The sequence below is a fragment of the Mus caroli genome, unplaced genomic scaffold, assembly GCF_978045245.1.
Source record: "Mus caroli unplaced genomic scaffold, Mus_caroli_1 scaffold_18, whole genome shotgun sequence".
Classification (NCBI taxonomy): Eukaryota; Metazoa; Chordata; class Mammalia; order Rodentia; family Muridae; genus Mus; species Mus caroli.
Window position 1 is genome coordinate 31,522,244 of NW_028227273.1, and position 22,437 is coordinate 31,544,680.

At 40.1% G+C, this 22,437-nt stretch overlaps 1 protein-coding gene across 1 annotated transcript in view; it reads left to right on the forward strand.

The window, feature by feature from the left end:
* Positions 1-22,437, forward strand: part of Fbxl17 (F-box and leucine rich repeat protein 17) — a 442,723-nt gene that overhangs the window by 109,633 nt on the left and 310,653 nt on the right. The window contains exon 5 of the mRNA XM_021149392.2: positions 8,666-8,773. Within this exon, the coding sequence (XP_021005051.1) occupies positions 8,666-8,773 (108 nt within the window). The remainder of the gene's footprint in view (positions 1-8,665; positions 8,774-22,437) is intronic.

A 22,437-nucleotide genomic window follows, 5' to 3' on the forward strand; every position in this document is an offset into this window, starting at 1 on the left:
GAGTAGTACTCCATTGTGTAAATATACCACATTTTCTGTATCCATTCCTCTGTTGAGGGACATCTGAGTTCTTTCCAGCTTCTGGCTATTATAAATAAGGATGCTATGAACATAGTGGAGAATGTGTCCTTATTACCAGTTGGAACATCTTCTGGATATATGCCCAGGAAAGGTATTGCAGGATCCTCCGGTAGTACTACGTCCAATTTTCTGAAGAACTGCCAGACTTTCAGATTTCCAGAGTGGTTGTACAAGCTTGCAATCCCATCAACAATGGAGGAGTGTTCCTCTTTCTCCACATCCTCGCCAGCATCTGCTGTCACCTGAATTTTTGATCTTAGCCATTCTGACTGGTGTGAGGTGGACTCTCAGGGTTGTTTTGATTTGCATTTCCCTGATGATTAAGGATGTTGAACATTTTTTCAGGTGCTTCTCAGCCATTCAGTATTCCTCAGTTGAGAATTCTTGGTTTAGCTTTGAACCCCATTTTTAATGGGGTTATTTGATTTTCTGGAGTCTACCTTCTTGAGTTCTTTATATATTTTGGATATTAGTCCCCTATCTGATTTAGGATAGGTAAAGATCCTTTCCCAATCTGTTGGTGGCCTTTTTGTCTTATTGACGGTGTCTTTTGCCTTACAGAAACTTTGTAATTTTATGAGATCCCATTTGTCGATTCTTGATCTTACAGCACAAGCCATTACTGTTCTATTCAGGAATTTTTCCCATGTGCCCATATCTTGGAGGATTTTCCCCACTTCCTCCTCTATAAGTTTCAGTGTCTCTGGTTTTATGTGGAATTCCTTGATCCTCTTAGACTTGACCAGTGGTCCTAAGATTGCATGGAGAGTCCTTTAGGGATCGTGGGGGTGTCTGACAACTCCGCGCACAAGGTGACCCGGTGCTGGTGCCAACCTGAAGGAAATGTTAACTGAAACAGCATTAGTAAAAAAACTTAGTAAATTAAGTGAAAGTAGTTCAATTATGCTCAACTTAAAGATATTTTAGTAGGAACAGATCAATGCCCATACCTTTAGTGGTAGACCAGTATCTTTATCTTTATAATTCTTTAAGGTAGAATACATAGACTTTTAAAGTCAGCCAACCCAACTTTTCAGTAGAGAGACTAACAGTGAAATAAGATGGAATGAATTAAGGAAGTTCAGATAAATAATCTATCAAATTTTCATTGGACACTAATGAAATTTTAAAGTTCTAGAAAAAAATTCATTAAATTCTACCACTTTCGGTAATGGTTAGGTTTTCTTCCTCTTCCTCCTCCTCCTCCGCCTCCTCCTCCTCCTTCTTTTTCTTCTTCTAGCAAATTTTAAATGAGATTTGTCAATCACTATGTTAGATTACTTCAATTAAAATGGTATATCTCACATGAACATTGTTGCCAAATTAATTAGACCACTATAGAGACATAACAGAGATATTTACAGATACATGTGATATTTTATATATGTATGAGAGTTGTGTATAAAATAGCATTGTATACAAATTAATAATGGCCAGAGTTAGAATATTAGTGGCAATATATTCCCCTTCGGGAATAGCACCAAGTCGATGGCTGTATGCTGACTTTATTTGGAAGCAGAGCATGAGGGTTCACCACAGTCCTGCTGGTCGCTTAAGCTGCAGAGTATGGAGAAAAACGTGAGCGTTGGCTTTCTTCCTACAAAACGTGCCCCAGAGTCTTACTGTGCTTCCCTGGGAGGCAGAAGGAGGGACTGGAGTTGTCCTGCTGGGCTGGAGTGAGATGAGGTCATCACTTGGCTAGCTCTTCCTCTTTAGAGTCCAGTTACCTTCAGACACATCAATGAGGAACTGAACTACCATGGTTATTTTCTATGAAAGTTGTGTCCTTAGCTTTATGAAGATATTAATCCGATTTTTAGCCACCACTTCTTGTACCACTTGGGAACAATAAAATCAACAGTATAGCTCTTCTTGGTATCAAAATGAAAAGTTTTTAAGTTTAAAAGCATCAGGACATTAGTGTGTATCAAGCCAGTACCTTGTTCTCCAGTATTTATTGGAACTCCTTCCTTTTACTTGAAACTGTGTACCACACATGGAGGATATGGTATCAAATGGTACAGATGTAATGTCTTCATATAGGCACAGAGGTAGGGTATTTGGTTTAAATGAGGTGGAAAAGATGGTGTGTGTGGGTGTGTGTGTGTGTCAGATTATTCAGGGCCTTGTAAATCACAGAAGAAATTTGGATTTAACCTAAGACTAATTAGAATCATTGGAAAATGCAAACATATATGGTTTGATTTGTGTCTGTAGAAGGTGACTCTGGCTTGGTGTGAAGTATTAGTTGGTATCATGCATTGCAGTAGTGGTTCCAATATATAAACAATTGAAGGTGTTCAGAATATGGGGTTGGCATATCTTGAATTTTATTGCATGCAGTAGAGAGAGCAGAGATAATCCCACAATATACTCCAGGCCATCTTCAGTATTAATACTTAGTAATAACATCCAGTTAATAATATTAGTTTGATTCGTTCATGGGACTGTTTTTAGATTGATTCAATAACTGAAATTAGGAAACTACCAAAGCATGTGTCTGGACTGATCTTGTGGGAGTAGGATGAAGTCTGAGTCTTTCATTGGTTATATTCAATTTCTTATCAAGGACAAGAAATGCGCTTTTATTATTTGGTACCCTCATTGAGGACTTTGCAGAGTTATATATAAATAAAGAGCTATATATAAATGTCTACACAGTATTCCACTTTTTTTGAGTTAATACAGGTAGTGATTTGAATGTGGAAGACCCCTATGTGCTCAGGTGTTTGGGAAGTTGGTCCCCAGATGGTGGTGCTGTTGGGGGAGATTAGGAGAGGTAAGCTTGCTGCAGAGGGAAGGTCAGTGGATGTGGGACTTCAGAGATCATAGCCTCACCCCACTCCCAGTTTGTGCTCCTTGCTTCAGGTTTCAGTCGAAGCTGTGACTTCTCAACTTCCTACATTTGCCTGCTGCCTCCTGAACTTTGTTTGGGCCTTTGGAACCACAAGCCAAAATAAACTTTCTTCCATAAGCCACACAAAAGTAACCGATGCAACTCCAGGTTGTTGTCCCTTCCAGATATTTATCGACTCATAGTCCGGGCTGTATGCTTAACTCAGTGAATAAACCTTACTTAACTGGTGTTAATACTAACATCCAGTCTTTACCCTCCATGACCTAAGCAAACACCAAGCCATCAAGTCTTAAAGAAGAACAACTTGGATCTCTTTATTTAGAATCAGGGCATTTATATAAAAGCTCTCCTGCTCTACTTTTCCCCCTTTACAATTCGAAGCCTTTTCAGATAAAAGTGCCTTACTCAGAGTTCACTTTTCAGTTGTGTTTGTTTTATAATTTACTGCCATATTCAGCTTCTCTCATACCTCTGGTTAGACTACCACAACCCTCTACTAAGCACTGTCCTTGTGCAGGGAAGATGTCTTTCCTAGAATATGCAAGATTCACAGAATCTACAACGGTCTCACAGGACACAAAGAATAATCAAAGGATAGGGATTTTGTGAATATTCCTTAGCATGTGGGCTCACCAAGCCTCGATCTCTGACACTGCTTTTTAGGGTGGATAGCAGACGGGAGGTCTGGAGTTTGTTCTTATGAATGGAATCACATATTGATTTGTATATAAATAGTATTGAAACCTATTCTTTAGGAGGAGCGAGAGCTGAACTCCCTTGTAAGATGCTGACCCCTGGTTGTGAGATCTTGGGTGTCTGCTCAGCACCCACACTCAGGGGCAAGCTTTGCCCACACCTAGCAGTTCCATTGTCTTTTGAGGAAGTCAGTTGCCCTAGGCTTATTTTCATTGCCTTCTGACTGAGGGAGCAACAGAGATGCACAGGACTCTCATCAGGATACCAGATGATCGGAAAGGAATCTTGGCTTGGCACACAGTCAGCCCAGTAAATGTGGCTGTTTGTGTCTACTGTATCTTTAACTCATTGGCACTGAGCATCCCAAACCTCAGCCGAGTGTGAACTCTGGCTAGAAATGGAGCCTCTTAAGTTTAGAAGCCATCCACAGTCTATGCTCACACTGGCAGATTCAGTGGCCCTGTGTGGCATGCCTTTATCTGTCTTCCTGCCAGGGGAGGGTTCGTCCCTTTTTGACATACTGGCTATTCCAGCTGTCTCTCTCATTTTTGGCTTTCTGATTCCACCCCCTACCCCCATCTCCCAGTTTCAGACCCAAGTTTACAAGGAACCATTCCTCAGAAGGATTTCTGATTAAGTATACCCATTAAGAGTTCACAAGAAGCAACTGTCTTCATTCCCTTCAACGGTACGCTTCTGGTTTCAAGGTTGGCAGTTAGACAAGCTCTTTTTAGGGTTCTGACCTGAAGCTCTGCCAGCATTTTTGCATGTGTTTGTATCTGTTCGGGCCAATCAAGTCCTACCTAAGTTATATGGATCATGCTGGGTCTGGCTGCTTCCCTCTTGTTTTTGCAGGCATGTTGACTCAAACCTCATTCTCTGATTTGCAGACTGATTTCCTTCTTACATAGTTGTGTTTCTGTTTGTACACCAAGTCTCACTGTCCACCTTGTTGTTCCGTAGTCTGTGTTCTCCAAGTGTATATATACATCACACACTAGAAACTTCCTCAGTGACAACAGGGACATCAACAAAGAATGCTCAGACAACTGAATATGCTTACATTGAAAATGAATCCTTATCCTTACTGCACACCAGGCATAAATATCAACTTCAAGAACACGTGGACCTAAAAAAAAAAAAAAAGAGCCACAAACTATACTTGATGGCTTCAAAGACAGATATTGAAACATGCAGAGAAAAAGCACTAAGTTATGTAGCTAGGAAAGGGGCAGAACTTGGAGGAGCCGGCATGGGAGAACATGATCAAACACATCATGACATTCTAAGAACTCATAGAAGAGCCACACAGTGACACTTTAATTTCCTGTGTGCTTTATTCAGTACAAACCCACATCTAAATTTGTTTTTAATTTAAAAACAAAGAAAATGAAAAGACAGGGCATAGCTTAGAAATTATTTGTATCTAGCAAGTGTAAAATCTCCTTCAATTTAGTAAGAGTCAAATTCAATAAATGATAAATCAGTTCAATAAACGATAAATCAGTTCTACTCATAGATATTTACTCAAAATAAATAAAAATATAATACTCCATATAAATACTTTTATGTGAGGAGCAACATCTTTCAAAATCCTAAAATAGAAAGATTTCAAATATTTGCAACTGGTCAGATGTAATGTATATAGTAGAATTCTATATAGCAGCAACTATTCTACTGAAATACAGATGTATATTACATATATTTGAAATATTTTTAACTAGTCAAATATTCTGAATATAGTAGAATTCTATACAGCAGTAACAATTCTACTGAAATAGCATGTATATTATATATGTATACATACACATATATGGATAAATATCAATAACATTTTACTGGGGAAAGAATCACCCAAAGGGCCACTCATGATGCAATTGAGTTATAAGACAGCTAGGAAAGGCAGAGGTATAAAGACAGAAACCATGTTGGCAGTACTGGCCAGAGCTTTGGCAGGGAACTATGGTTGATTACATATGGGAGCAAAAGGATAAAGGAGATTGGTTATATACTGGAATTACCTTGATAAACATGTGAGCTGCACTCAACTATACTATTTTACTTTTTAAAACAAAGTGATTTACTCATCTAAGAGGATACATTTTGGAATTATTTAGTGAAAAAAGTTTTGCAGTGTTTTCATGCCAGAAATTTAAAGCTATACTTTAAAAATGTGACAAATTGTACCTCAATAAGTTATTTCAAAAAGCCACCATAATACCTGGGTTAGGAAATAACCATTCAGTTTTTGGTCTTATAAATCCCTAAAGATAACATCCCCTGGACAGATTCTCTCAAGCTGTAAATTCTGACCATCGCCTGAATATTAGATTAAGCGCATAGTAGGATTTGGCACATAGCTATCAGAACCAGGTTCTGAAGTCTGAACAAGTTCCAAGATGAAGATGATGCACTAAAACCAGACTTTGAAGGGCCACTGGACCCTGTTCACCAAACCTGAGCATCTGAGTTTCCGAGACTCTCGGGTCTCTGCCCAGAGACAGTTAGGGTTCCTCTGTGGTTCTGATGTGTTGCAGAGTGAAAGGAGCAGTTCCTCGCCTCTGTCTCCATCACCATCACCATCCTTTCACAGGTGCACTTGTAATCCAGAGCTTCCAGGTTGTGATGAGGCTCTTCAGAACAGGCAGAGGAAAGGAGCATGATTCGGTTCTGCTGGGTTTGAATTATTTTCTTTCACCTATTGACTTCTTAGTTCTCGTGTTTTATTCTGGGAAGTAGGCACCATTGTTTTTAGTATAGAAAAATAGAATACAGAGAAATGACTTTTCCAAAATCACCTTTGTGTATGTGTATGTGCGCGCAGAGGGATGGGGTATTCATGTGGGGATTTAGAGCTAGGTACTCAGACTCTAGGGTCCTGGGGAAGCTGAGACCCACGGGGACTCGCCTTCTACAGTCTACACTTGGGGTTTGTCACCACGTATGTTGCAGGCGTACTGTTTCAGAGCAGATTGCCTCTGCCATTTGAAGGTCCATTTGTTAGTCTTCTAAAACAAACTTGTCCCCGTCAGAGGGTTCCTGTACCTCAGAACTGCCTCCCTTTCCCAGGCTCTGTTGATGGTGGGGGATAGTCTCAGCTTCTCTTCCTTTTCCCCCCAGCTAAAAGAGAAAGGCCTACCAGCAGAATTTTGAATTTTCTTTCCTTCTCTCTAAAAGCTCAGGATCCTGTGACCTGAGTTCGCCTGTGTTCTTTGTTGTCATCTGAGATCCTCTTCCTTTCCAACCTTCTTGAAAAAAAAAAAAATTGACGCTGGTCTTAGACTGAGCTGGGTGTTTAACTTCCCCACCATGTACTTAACCTCTGTAACCTTCAGTTTTGGCTTTTAATTAAAGACTATGTTTCATTGATGCTTTCAGAGATTTTCGTGCCATATGTGGTCCATGTTAACATAATGCATTTAGAAAGCTGAGTGTAAGACAGGTCCATTTTTAATTTATCATTGGCACCCTTAGTCTTAATATGCTTAAGCATACTTTGCTTTGGAAGGCAGAATTAATCTTTTATCAGACCTACCATCGGTGCTTTGGGTTTCATTACTTTAGGAAAATGTTCCTGTGATTGTTTTAGAATTAATGCTATTCACGTACTTCTGTTTTCCACTGTCTGTATAGCATAAAGAAGATACAAATAAAAGTCACACATACTAAAACTAACGCAAAAACAGTGGATGTCATTGCTGCTTGTAATCTAACAAAAATATTTGATTTTAATTTGGATAAAGAAATAAATAAAAAGCAATCATGTGGTAACTCACATGTGTTTGGGTTTAAGTTGAACCTTTGTGAAGCCATTGTCTTACTATTTCCATTGGTGTGAAGAGACACCATGACAAAGGCAACTCTTATAAAGGCAAAATTTAACGGGGCCTATCTTACATTTCAGAGGTTTAGTCTGTTACTGCCATGGCAGGAAGCATGGCAGGCAGACATAGTGCTTGTCTTAGTCAGGGTTTCTATTCCTGCACAAACATCATGACCAAGAAGCAAGTTGGGGAGGAAAGGGTTTATTCAGCTTACACTTCCACATTGCTGTTCATCACCAAGGAAGTCAGGACTGGAACTCAAGCAGGTAAGGAAGCAGGAGCTGATGCAGAGGCCATGGAGGGATGTTCCTTACTGGCTTGCTTCCCCTGGCTTGCTCAGCCTGCTCTCTTATAGAACCAAGAATACCAGCCCAGAGATGGCACCACCCACAAGGGGACCTGCCCCCTTGATCACTAATTGAGAAAATACCTTACAGCTGGATTGATCTCATGGAGGCATTTCCCCAACTGAAACTCCTTTCTCTGAGATAACTCCAGCCTGTGTCAAGTTGACACACAAAACCAGCCACTCTTTGGTTTGAAATCATCAGATGATTTCAGTATGCATTGTATTGGGTTTCTCTAGAGTGATAAAACCCTAATAAAAGAGATTTTTCTCATTTTCTATCAAGAATTTCTCATAGGAGAGTTGACTGACATGATTTAGAGACTGAGAAGTTCCAAGTACTGTAGTTCGCAACTTGGGGACCCAGGAGAGTATACCGTGTAGTGAAATCTGAATCAGAAGGCAGGAGAGATGGGTTCCCAGCTGAGGACAGTAATCTAAGGGGAGGACAGTAGGCATGAATATGTAGAATTAAGTATTAATAGATCCTGCCCAGCTTTATGAATATATTACTCTTCATCAAGCTGAACCCTTAAAGGGTGAATTTTATGGCATGTAGATAGTGTCAATAAAAACATGAAGAGGAGAGAAGGCCAGGGACAGAGGAGATGAAGTGGAGTAGCTTTTCTCAGTATGTCTTTTGGATCTCTAAGCAAGTACGACAGCATGGGTTCTAGAAAATGTGAGGTCGGGGAATTCATTCTTAGTTACACAGGTGCTCTTGCAGTGTGTTGGTGCAGATTCAAAGGACCCACTAGAAAGGGAAAGATTAATGAGCCCCTGTGAGGCAGACTTTTGCAGGTGTCAAATCATAGTTCACCATGATGCCACCTCAAGTAACTTTGTTTATGTTTTCCCTAGGTAACAGATCAGTCAGTGAAGGCATTTGCTGAGCACTGTCCTGAACTCCAGTATGTTGGCTTCATGGGTTGTTCAGTTACTTCCAAAGGAGTCATTCACTTAACCAAGGTAAGTCCCATAGACCCATTCTCCTGATGTTCCTGGGTACCATGGTAATGGGCCATGATGGGGTGATTGCCTTCCTCCCATTTTTAGGAGGGCACTACACATGGACCTGTAGTCTAAGCCATCCTTTTACTTTGGCCTCCATCTCAATATGTAGCTCAGGGAGTCCTTGAACTTGTTGTCTGTCTGCATTAGCCATTGATTATCAGGAATCACAGATCTCTCACACTCTGTTTAGTTCATTGTTTGTCTTGAAGCAGAACTTCCTGTTACCCAGCTGCTGTTGAATTCATGGGTTATGGATCAGCCAAACTCAAGTGAGTGAGTGGGTTTATGGCCATTTTCCAGTCATGTCTGGATTTCGGCTACTGCCAAATGCAGTTGATGAAAAATGGTTGGATAACTACAGACGTGTGCTAGTATTTGATAAAGCAAAAACCAGTTTTAGAAAGCTACCTACTTAGGTTTTTCTGAAATGGAATCCTCATTTTAAAATGAAGCACGTGCTTTACATTTTCATTGCTAATACTTAACAATGCATTAAAGAAACTGATGTTGGGAACTGGAGAGATGGCTCAGTGGTTAAGAGCACCCACTACTCTTCCAGAGTTCCTGAGTTCAATTCCCAGCACCACATGATGGCTCACAGTCATCTGTAATGGGATCCAATGCCCTCTTCTGGTGTGTCTGAAAAGAGCAACTGTGTACTCACATACATAAAATACATATTTAAATCTTAAAAAAAAAGAAGAAGAAGAAACAAACTGATATCACTTAGATTTTACCTTAAGGCATAGTATGGACATGATGCATTGAGTGCCAGCTACTTTTTCACTGTGTCTGAGGAACATTTGTTTAAAAAGAAACCAATTATGTATGACTGATCTGAATATATAAGATAATTGGAGAATGTATTCCACAAATGCATGCCTTCAATGTCAGAGTTCACTAACAACTAAACATACATTTTAGAAGTGGTGTTTCATTTCTGCTTTGTAACATACCTTTAAGGTAGTTAGGGTCTAATTCTTATGCGCATGTGATAGAAAAACAGACTACTATAAAATTAACCTGTGTACCTCCTGACTTGTGTACTGTTTAGCTTTTAACTCTTATCATAAGGTATTTATAAAAGGAGAGCTGTTTTGCCTTTGTGACTAAACAGCAGACTAGCTCTGTCCTTCACCTTTCTCTCCCAGTGATTACAGAACTGTTGCACAGCAGCACAATGCTAAGATAAATAGGAATATTGCAGCTCTCTTTATGCCTGATCTGTTTGAGTCTCTTCAAGGTTACCCCTTAATGAGGAACATCTCTTTCCTTCTAGACAAAAGAACAAATGTTTCTGCATTACATAAGATGGTGGTGGTGTGGTGGTGGTGGTGTGGTGGTGGTGTGGTGTGGTGTGGTGGTGTGGTGTGGTGTGGTGTGGTGTGGTGGTGGTAGTGGTGTGGTGTGGTGTGGTGGTGGTAGTGGTGTGGTGTGGTGTGGTGGTGGTGGTGTGGTGGTGTGGTGTGGTGTGGTGGTGTGGTGGTGGTAGTGGTGTGGTGGTGGTAGTGGTGTGGTGTGGTGTGGTGGTGGTGTGGTGTGGTGTGGTGGTGGTGGTGTGGTGGTTGTGGTGGTGTGGTGTGGTGTGGTGTGGTGTGGTGGTGTGGTGTGGTTTGGTGGTGGTAGTGGTGTGGTGTGGTGTGGTGGTGGTGGTGTGGTGTGGTGGTGTGGTGTGGTGGTGGTGGTAGTGGTGTGGTGGTGGTAGTGGTGTGGTGTGGTGTGGTGTGGTGTGGTGTGGTGGTGTGGTGTGGTGTGGTGGTGGTAGTGTGTGTGGTGGTGGTGGTGTGGTGTGGTGGTGGTGGTGTGGTGGTTGTGGTGGTGTGGTGTGGTGTGGTGGTGGTAGTGTGGTGTGGTGTGGTGGTGGTGGTGTGGTGGTTGTGGTGGTGTGGTGGTGTGGTGTGGTGTGGTGGTGTGGTGTGGTGGTGGTGGTGTGGTGGTTGTGGTGGTGTGGTGGTGTGGTGTGGTGTGGTGGTGGTAGTGGTGTGGTGGTGGTAGTGGTGTGGTGGTGGTAGTGGTGTGGTGGTGGTGGTGGTAGTGGTGTGGTGTGGTGGTGGTGGTGGCGGCAGCAGCAGTAAGTAGGTGCCCAAGGTCTTTTGTCAACTCCTTTTTGGTTCTTGGCTCTGCCTCTTACTAAGTGGGCAAATTATGTTTTCATTTTCTTAACTAAGGCAATATATGGCAAGTGCTTCCTTCAGTCTTGAGACCTTAGCAAGAATAAATGGTCACTTTTACTATTAAAATAGATTCTTCACTATGCAAATGGCTAGAAAATTAGTGCAAATCCTGGCTTAAGAAAGTCAAATCACTGTTCTTGTTTAGTGTATCTTGAAGAGAGCCTGTGGTTAGATTATGTCTGAAATGACTGGTCAGACTCAATTGTATTCTGAGGATCGATTGGAGCATAAAGCTAGAGGAAAAGGTGGATATCAATTATTGATATACCAGGACATCTTAGTATTACCAAGACCATATGTGAGCACATATTCTCATTCATTCCCTCAAACCTTGGCCTGACAGTCTTGGGAGATGAGTATTTTTCCAGTCCCTTCTAATGCTAAGTAGAGTAGAAATGCCATGAAATGAACAGATTGTTCACAACTGTTAGAATGACCATATGTGGGATTTTTATGATCACTCAAAATTGCACTCATTAAAGACAAAACAAGATTACCAGATAACTTTGAGCTTCCCTGAGTGTTTGAGATGGCCTCAAATTCTGAAATATTGGTATTTAACATGTGACAAAGTAACAGCTACAGTAAATGAATGGCTGGAAAGCGCCATTTGCTGGGAAGATTCTTCTGGTCTGTAAATGGGTGGAAACATCTAGACTCTTACACTAGTCCATAGAGTTCTTGTCTGTACATTTTGACAGTCATTTACTTAGATGAAAAGACTGGCTTGTGCTGTAACGATGCTCACTTTCTTCTGCTCAACCGAGAGCAAGGTGGCATTGTGCTGTAAGCATGCAGGTCTTTTCTAAGGCTGCATAACTCAAATTTTATAAAACCGAAGCTTTAGGCTTAAAATCTTTGCCTGCTAGTAGTGTTTTTAACCAGTTAATGTTTATAAAATGTTAGCCGGGCGTGGTGGTGCACGCCTTTAATCCCAGCACTTGGGAGGCAGAGGCAGGTAGATTTCTGAGTTCGAGGCCAGCCTGGTCTACAGAGTGAGTTCCAGGACCCCCAAGGCTATGCAGAGAAACCCTGTCTGGAACCCCCCCCCAAAAAAAAAACCCCAAAATGTTGGTAAATATATTAATTGCTCCTTAAAATTGGTTTTTTTTTTGTTATCATTATAGTATATAATTTTTCATGAAACAGGTTGGGACATGTAAAGTGTAGTGTTAAGAGTAGATCACCTTAAATATGTATACTCTTTACATGATTAAGAAAGTCACTGTAAAACATGATTTTGTGGGGTTTTTTTTGTTTTACAAATAATGAAAAATGCCACACGATGTCTGCATTAATTTTTGTGTAGGAAATCAGACACTTGAATTAAATGATTAAACTACTAGGCCTGAGACTAGTAGTTTTCTGTACCTTAAAGAATCAAAGAATTTAAAAGTTGTTGAGCTGGGGGGTGGGGGCTACAAAATTACTCAGTCAAATTAAGAAATGTCAAACATTTTAGTTTATTAGTAGAAACAAAAATTGGGCATTGTGGTTTCTTTAATTATTGAGCAAAGTGCCAGAGGACACGGGATCCATACTAGATGGAAGAATGTTGCTACACTCCTCTGGTCACCTTGGGTCAATTTTACTTGGATAGTTTCAGTCTTAGCTGGACTCCTCACTTAATTTGTTAGGATTTCTGTTTCCTTACCTCATAATTGGGAGATTTTGCTAACATTGAACATTACCACAATAAGAAATCTTGCTACCCTTCCTGGAGGAAGATGAAAGTGCCAGTGCCACAGTCCATGCAGCTGCTGCAGACTCTAGTGAGGGAAGGGAGGGTCGTATGATAAGTGTGTGCCCATATGAGTCAATGTTGATGGAAGCACACGGTGCCAAAGCTCAGCCAAGAAGGCACGGTAGCATGTGCTTGTGGTCCTGGCTACCTGGGCAGGTGGGACCAAGGATCAGTAGAGCCCAGGGAGTGGATGGCGTCTGCGCAACAGGGAGGCTGCCAGTCCTGAAAAGCAGAGAAGAACAGGCCTGTAGATAGCCAACATGGTTCCAAATCTCATAAAGAAGTTATGTTTCTAGCTGCATATGTAGCAGAGGATGGCTTAGTCGGCCATCAACTAAGGAGGAGGCCCCTTGGTCTTGCAAAGATTCTATGCCCCAGTACAGGGGAACGCCAGGGCCAGGAAGAGTGGGAGTGGGTGGGTAGGGGAGGAGGGCAGGGGGAGGGTATAGGAGACTTTGGGGATAGCATTTGAAATGTAAATAAAGAAAATATCTAATAAAAAAGGAAGTTATGTTTTTACTTAAAACCCTTTTTTGCTAAGCGAATTCTAAGTATGGGTGGATCCAGTAGAGAATTCTATCTACCAAGGACTTAAGAAAGAGAGAAACCAGTTCAGTATGACTGCTGTAGGACTGAGCCTGTTGTCACCCTCACAGGGAAGTCTGATAAAGACTTTACAGAGTGAGATCTTTGCCCGTCCTTGTTTATCACGAATAGAGATGCAGACAGGTGTGGTTCCACACACCTTTAATCCCAGCACTCAGGAGACAGAGGCAGACGCATCTCTGGGGTTTGAGACCAGCCTGCTCTATAGAGGGAGTTTAGGACAGCCAGGACCAGAAACCCTGTCTCCAAAGAATAAACAGAATGAATAATACTCACAAACTACACATTTAATAAAGATTAATACCAAAATTTATAAAACTCAAAAGTAAGAAAAGGATTAATCTTAAAAAAAAAAACTGGCAAAGTACTTGAAATGTCATTTTAAAAAAAGACTCATAAGTGGCTTAGTGTTCAACATTAATAATCATCAGAGAAATGTGATGTAAAATCATGCAATATTACTCTATACCTGCCAGAGTGCTTATCACCTAAAAGTTCAAAGATAACCAGTGTCGGCAAGATGGAGAGAAGTGACCTCCACATGGTGCTGGCAGTTCACGTTACCATGTGATCACTTATTTATCTGGAAGCTTGAGTCAGTGTGCTGAGGAAAGGTTCTTACTCCGCATTCCTTAGAGCAGGGTTCGCAGCTGCCCTCTGGAAGCCATGAGTGTGCTTCAGCAGATGGAATGATAAAGATCGAGAAGTGCACACCACCTTGCTCCACACTCAGACTTCCCATGTCCTCATCACAGGAGCACTGGCAATATGAGTCATCAGGCCCGCATCTTCTCTTCAAAACTTCCCAGTCCTGTAGACATACTTGCTATTTAGAATTACATAGATAAACTTTAGGATTCAGAAATTAAAAGCACAGTCATAATTCAAAACTAAAATACAGCCATGTAGTGGTGGCGCACGCCTTTAGTCCCAGCACTTGGGAGGCAGAGGCAGGCGGATTTCTGAGTTTGAGGCCAGCCTGGTCTACAAAGTGAGTTCCAGAACAGCCAGGGCTAGACAGAGAAACCCTGTCCCAAACAACAACAACAACAACAACAACAACAACAACAAACCAAAAAACCAAAACCAAAACCAAAAAATATAAATAAACAAAAATTAAAATACAGGAAACATTATGACAAAGAATCCAAGGAGTTTAAAGAACACACAAAAACAAGCTGGAAGAAATCAAGAAGAAAAAGTATCTGGAGAATAAATGCCTGAGCATTGCTCAAGGAAACACAACCAAAAGTGTGGTGGGAAGGACAGAGTCCAGGACGTGAAGGTGGAAGTCAGTGAAGAGACAGGAAATGGTCCCAACTGAAATGAAGGCAGAACTGAAAAACCCAACAGCCCCACCAGGAATTTCAAAGAAAAGCCTTAGAAGTGAGTGAATCAAGAAGAAGGAATGTCAGGTCTTGAAGATAAAATAGAGGATCAAGACCAAATAAACAAGTAACATGAAAAATTAAAAACAAAACACAAAACACATGAAAGGAACACATAGGAAAAACTATACCAAAACCAAACAACAAACAACAAACTTTTGAATTCTAGATATACACGAGGGAAAAAAATCCTGGGCCAATGGGCTAGACCAGATCTTTATCAAGGTCATAGAAGAAAACTCTCCCCCAAATGAGCAGAAAGACACACATATACAGATATAAGACGTGCCTGCCCCAAACGAGACCAAAAAGAAAATCTCCACAGCATATTATAGTTAAAACACTAAGTATATATAGCAAAGATAGTATGTTGAAAGCTTCAAGAGAAAACCGGAAGTAACATATAATGAAAAACCCATCAGCATAAGAGCTGATTTCTCAAAGGGAACTTAGAGAGCCTGAAGAGCTTGCAGCAGTGCATTCCAATTCCAACAAGACGGTGACAGCCAGTCTGAAATAGTATATCCAGAAAATGATCTGCCAGGAGTGAAGGAAAAAGAATTTTCTGTGACATAAACAGCGTAAAATAAATTATATCCAGCAAACTTAAGGAAAACACAGGAAATATTATGTGGAAAGAATGAGGGTAGCAGAGAAACTGTGGAAAGAAATCTGAAGCCATCTTAAAAACAGAGTGAGAACATAACTGATGGCAAAAATCAACAATACAGCGACTACAGCTCACACACACATCAGTAATGTCTTTCAATGTCAGTGGCCTCAATTCTCCCATCAGAAATACAGACGGACTGTGAATAGAGTTGGAGACAGAATCCATCTCTCTGCTGCCTACAGGAAACAACATATTTGTTGTTTTCAAGATAGGGCTTCTCTGTGTGTCTCTGGCTGGTACTCTGTAGACCAGGCTGGCCTTGGAACTCAGAGATCTCATTCCTCTGCCTCCTGAGTGCTTGGATTAAAGGTGTGTGCCAATACCATGTGGCTGAAGCAGCATACTTTTAAAGATACTGCTTTAGAGTAAAAGGATGGACAAACTCACTCCAGTCAAATGGGACTGGTTAGCAAGTTGGCATCACTGACCGTCCTATGACAAAACAGACTTCAAACTAAAACTGCTCAGAAGAGATAGAGAGGGACAGTTTATTCCAGCCAAGGGAACAGTTAATCCAGAAGAAGTCACTGTCTTAAACATATATGCATCAATCTCAGGGATGCCCATTTTTATTAAAATCCATTACTGAAATTAAAATACGGATTATTATCAATCCATTAGTGGTAGGGCTTGACTGCTCTGGTTGGCAGTGTGAACCTGGAAGAGTAGAGTCTAAAAATGAGGCAGACTAGTCTCATGAAGTAGCCAACTTTATTTGGAGCATCACACAGTTTGTACTTCGGGGGTTCAGAGTCACATGAGTGACATGTCCAATCACAAGGACAGGCTGCATGTAACTGGCAGGTAGCACGAGGTGAAAGCACGTTTTTCCACAGAGGAATATAAACAAACAATCAGTAGTTGTAATAAATAAAGTAAACTCACTCCTATCTCTTGCACCTGAGCAGGGTGAGAGCAACATTCTAAGAACAATTTGAAGGTTTTGAAGAAGCAGGTCACAGGACTTGCCTTGTGTTGGTTTCTTGGCGATTTCTCAAACACTCAGAATTCCTCTTGTTGACTCCATTCTTGTACCTTGTTCTGACAGTGACTTCAATACCCAACTTTGTTTAATAGACAATTCATCTGGACAAAATGTAAATAGAGAAACATCAAAAGCCACTGACACCAAACAACAAATGGATTTAACAGAATACATCCACAGAGTATTCTATCCAAACACCAAGGAATACACATTCTGCTTAGCACCACATGGGAGTTTTTTCTAAAATAGATCCCATTGTAGAGAACAATACAAATCTTTAAAGATTCAAAAGGTTTGAAGTTGCTCCTTGCATCTGATCTGACCACAATGCAATAAACATTTAAATTGGCAGCAAACAAATCTCTCTTAAATACATAAACTCACTGAGATTATACAGCTCATTACTAAGTGGTGGACAGGTCAAACATGAAATCAAGAAAGAAATACAAAACTTCCTGGAAATAAATGAAACTGAAAATACAACACACCACCACCCCTGGGGCACAGTGAAAACAGTTTTGCCAGGGAAATGTTTATCTCTGAGTGCTTATATTAAAAAAAATGAAAACAAGCACAAATAAATGTGTACTCCTTTAAGCTGGAAAATCTAAAAGTTATGTATGGCTTTCAACATCTAGCCAAACATCCAAAATTAAACCAACAGAAAATTAACAGCCAAACAGACCCAAGTGAGGAGATTGAAACCATGAAAAAAGAGCCTTCTGTCTAAGAAAAGTCCAGGGCCAGATGGATTCACAGCAGAATTCTATTGGGCATTTAAAGATCTACAGCTATTCCTTCTTAAACATCCTTTAAAAAAAGAGAGAAGAAAAGAAACAGTAGAAACACTCCCAAACTCTTTCTAAAAAGCCAGTATCATTATAATACCCAAACCAGTTCACACACACACACACACACACACACACACACACACACACACACACGGTGGGGGGGAGAGGGAAGAGGAGTGGGGGAGAGAGAATGAATTACAGGTCAATATTACCAATGAACATAGATTCAGAAATAATGAAATAATTGAAGCTAGAATATAGATATATATCAAAAATATTATCCACTATGACAAAGTTGTTATTAGGCCTGAAATATAGAAATGGTTCAACATACACTATTCAATACGTAGACTAAACCACATAAATGGAATCAAAGACAAACATTATGTGATCTCCTTAATGGATGCAGAAAAAAAACCTTGTTAAAACCCAACATACCTTTATGTTAAAAGTCTTAGAAAATGTACTGATATAGGGACCATACTGCAATCTAATAGAAGCTGTATTTGACAAACCCACAGCCAGTATCATCTTAAATGAAGAAAAATGAGAACCAATCCAGCTGAAGTCAGGAATGAGGCAATAATTGTACTTGATGGGGCAATAATAGTGTAAGAGAATGAAATTAACAAGATACAAGTAGGGAAAGAAAAATGACGGACTGTCCCTGTTTGCATTTGATAGAGGTCACAAAAGGTTACCAGAAGACTTTTAGATACGATGTATGAATTCAGCAGTGTGGCAGGATACACGAATCAGTTTCCAGAAACCAAGAGCGCTTGTATCCACTGACTGACATCCAGAGAAGGAGATCATGGACGCACCCTCATTAACAAGAGTATCAAAGGAAATGCAATTCTAGGAATAGCCCTCACCAAGGAAATGAAGGGACTCTACAATGCAAACTTGAAACTTTAGAAGAAACAGATTGAGTAAGACATTAGAAAATGGAAAGACACCACATGTTCATGGATTGTAAAAGCGATCTTTCTACTAAAGCTGATTCAGTGCAATCCCAATAATACCCATGTCTCATTCTTTCTAGAAATAGAAGAAAACTATCCTAAATTTCATATGGAACCACAAAAGGCTCCAAGTAGCCAAAACTACAACCCAAGTTGTAGTGGGGAAGAACTGCTGGAAGAATTAGAATTCCTGATCTTAAGATACATTAGAAAGCCATAGTAATCAAAACAGTATGGTGTTGGCACAGTCATGTAAACCAATGGAACAAAATTAAACACCCAAACATGAGCCCATGTAACTTCCTACACTTAATACCCGACAAAGACGCTAACATAGTACACCAGACAAAAGAAGTGTCTTCCACAAATAGTGGTGTGGAAACTGGATTTCCTTGTGCTGAAGAATGAGCTTAGAGTCGTATCTAACTCCTTGCACCCCAACTCTCTCCAGTTGATCTCCTACGTGATGCATGCCCAGGAAGGACTGAATAGGAGTCTGTTTGCCTAAGGGTTACAGCCAACAATTGACATTTGGGTTCTCATGAGACTAAAAAGCTTCTGCATAGCAAAAGAAACAGTCAGCTGCCCAGAGGAAGCCTAGAGAACAGGAAAGAATCTTTGACAGCTAGACCTCTGACAGAGGTTTATTTTATTACCCATAGTACACAAAGAATTAAAAAGAAAAATCCCCTGTCCAAAAATTTAAATATTTTTAAAATTTTTATTTGAATAAAAAATAGATGAGAGTTCTCAAAAGGAGAAAATGAATGGATAAGAAATATCTCAATGTTTATGGTCTTTAGAAGCTAGGCAAATGCAATGAAAACAAGGTCAAGATTTTATCTCAATGCAGTCAGAATGGCAGAGATCTAGAAAACAGCTAACAGTAAGTGTTGGAGGGAAGCAGGATAAAGGGAACCCTGTTCACTTCCGGTGAGATGCCACACTGGTGCAACCACTATGGAAATCAGTGTGGGAAATCCCTCATAAGTTAAAATAAATGTACCATGTGGCCCAGCTATACCTCAACTTGGCATGTGCCCAAAGGACTCAACATTGTATCCCACAGATACTTGCTCAACTGTGTTCATTGCTGCTCTCTTCAGAACAGATAGGAAATGGAAATAGGGTAAATGTCCACATCTGACGTGGGTGATGAAAACCTGGTACATATGCACTGGGTCATACTTTGAAGCAGTAAAGTGAAACAAAATCATGAGCTGTTTGTGTTAGCAGATAGAACTAGAAAAGATCATATTGAGTGAAGTCACCTAGACACAGAAAGACAAATGTCACACCCCACTTATTGGTTGCTTCTACTCCCACATCTTGAGATGTGATTACATAGTCAGGTGTGAACACAGGCTGCAGTAACTGCACAACCTAGGAAAGTACGGAGAGCACATTGCCAAGATAGAGGGACTCAGGAACGACAGAAAGACGAAGAGCAGAGTGCAATTGATCTGATGAGGAAAAATGGAAAAGGAAGTCTCCTTATGGGGCAGGCAGGAAGATACAGAAGGAGGGAGAGGAGGAGGATAAGGAGGATGTCTTAGGGTTTCTATTCCTGCACAGACATCATGACCAAGAAGTAAGTTGGGGAGGAAAGGGTTTATTCAGCTTACACTTCCACAATGCTGTTCATCACCAAGGAAGTCAGGACTGGAACTCAAGCAGGTCAGGAAGCAGGAGCTGATGCAGAGGTCATGGAGGGATGTTCCTTACTGGCTTGCTTCCCCTGGCTTGCTCAGCCTGTTCTCTTATAGAACCAAGACTACCAGCCCAGAGATGGCACCACCCACAAGGGGCCTTTCCCCCTTGATCACTAATTGAGAAAATGCCTTACAGTTGGATCTCATGGAGGCCTTTCCCCAACTGAAACTCCTTTCTCTGTGATAACTCCAGCTGTGTCAAGGTGACACAAAACTAGCCAGTACAGAGGAATAGCAGGAGACAAGTGATCTTAGAGTGGAAAGAGCAAAAGAGTGGCTCCTTAGTTGAGAGGGGGAGGTTAGTGAAACAACATGGGATGCCTGAAAAAGTGACAGTTAATTCAGTTAATTCCATTAACTATTAAAATAAAACAAACCACCATACAAACAAATGAACACTCACCCCAAACATAATGCACATAATTAATTCAGTGTATAAACATACATACATAATTTGAATGAACTTTTCTTATATGAGCTGATGGTACTCCTTCCAAGGGCTAAGGACCACCTAACAAAACCACAGTATGAGTCATAAGATGCCCTCTTTAATTGTTGGCCAGAGTTGCCTAAGCGACTTCTAAAACATAGAGCCTATTGCTGTTCCCTTGGTTAACTCCCAAGAGGTGGAAGGTATGTCCCTATTGCTGAAGATAGTACACGTCAGAGCTGCTACTGACCTGAATGTCACCTCCCTGAGGACTAACTTTCATGGTGCCAGAAGGTGCCATGCAAGATCCAAAGGAGAAAAGCAGCTAGCAGTCCCATACAGCTGTGAACCATGTCAATGACCAGTATGGCACAATCAATAACCCTACAAGTGCAGGAGAGGCAAACATACCTTGGTGGTAACCTATACCTCTCTAATTAGAACAAAACCTTGTTCAACAAGACGGAGACCATGCTTGATACTGGAAGCCGAAGTAACTACTCAGTGCTAGTAAAAGTCATGGTTGTTGAGGAGAATCTGCAACTGCTAATTTACTAAGCTAGCATATCCCTAACAGTCTATAAACATTTGTCTTTATGCCCATGGATAATTTTAGTCTTCACCACTCATCAAAGAAATTTTGCTTTGCAATAGATGGAGATTATTACAGAAGACAACACTCAATCAACATGCAGTTGTAGAGCCCAGTCCCAGTGGATACCCATAGAAAGCACTGCTGCACAGAGGCCCAGGAGACATTGAGAAAGAGAATGGGAACACTGCAGGAGCCAGGGACTTTGATGAGATACTGTATCTTCTAGTAAGATAAAAAGCTACACCCATTACGTCTACACATTACCTTATACAGACTCAGTGGGTTATATTTGGGAGTGTGTGTATATGTGTGTGTGTGTGTCTGTGTGTGTGTGTGTGTGAGAGAGAGAGAGAGAAAACACACACACCCTCAGTAAGAATTGATAGAAGATAAGAGGTCTCCATAGGAGGGCTTGGCAGAACAGAAGGGGAGGAAGAAATTTAATTTTAAAAATTAATTGAAGTTAGAAAAGGATAATGTGGTACATATTCACAGTAGAATTTCATTATAATTTTATAATATATAAATTTATATATATAATTTATTATATATAAATATAAATATATAAATAAATATAAATTTATTATATATAAATATAAATTTTATAATATATAAAATTATATATATATAATATATAAATTTCCATTATAAAAGAAGAACATTCTGTCATTTACGATAATATGAAGAGTCTGGAAAATGTTATATAAAGTAAAATAAGCCCAGAAAAAATGGCTAGAAAGCATATGCTCTCATTTGTCAATAAAAAGTATTAAATTTGAACTAATAAAAGTAGGAAGTAGGTTGTGGATAGCAGAGTTTAGGGACATCAGGCAATGCTGGCTAAAAATTCAAAAGTAAGGTGAGTTGTGGAAGACTCAGGACAGAACAATTGACGTCACTGAGACTGAAGTAGAACAACTTTAAACATAGGTACCGTGATTTCCTGATAAGATAGGTTATGAACTATCCATTGGATATAGGGGATTATTGTTAACTTTATGATTGTGACATTTGTTACACTTTAAAAACTCTTAATGCTAAGAGGGTCATACTTGGGTCTTGGTGAAATGGCACACAACTAGGGAATTACCTCTAAAGGGTAGAAAGACAAGAAGCCGCGTAAGGTATGAGGAAATAAGTACGCTAAGCTGGTGATAATTGATCCGGGTCATTGGCATTGCCCTTTACTCCTTTGTTCTCAGTAGCCTCATTTCTCTTTGAAAACTTTTCATAGTAAAGTAAGCTGTAAACATCGTGAAATTAAACATTTAGGTGATAACCTATAATTAAAGAATTGTGCTATATTAAATAACATGTTATATTAATTATATAATTATATATTATGATATATAGGACATATTATGTACTGTGTATACTATATATTGCAATACTAATGGTAAGAAGTACCTCTTTGGGTATTGGTGAAATGATATAAAATTAAGGAATTACCTATAAGGGGGATTAAGAATAAAAAAGTATATAACCACATGAGGAAATTAATTTATAAACTAGTGACAATTGACATAATACTATACACTAGAATGTATAATTATATT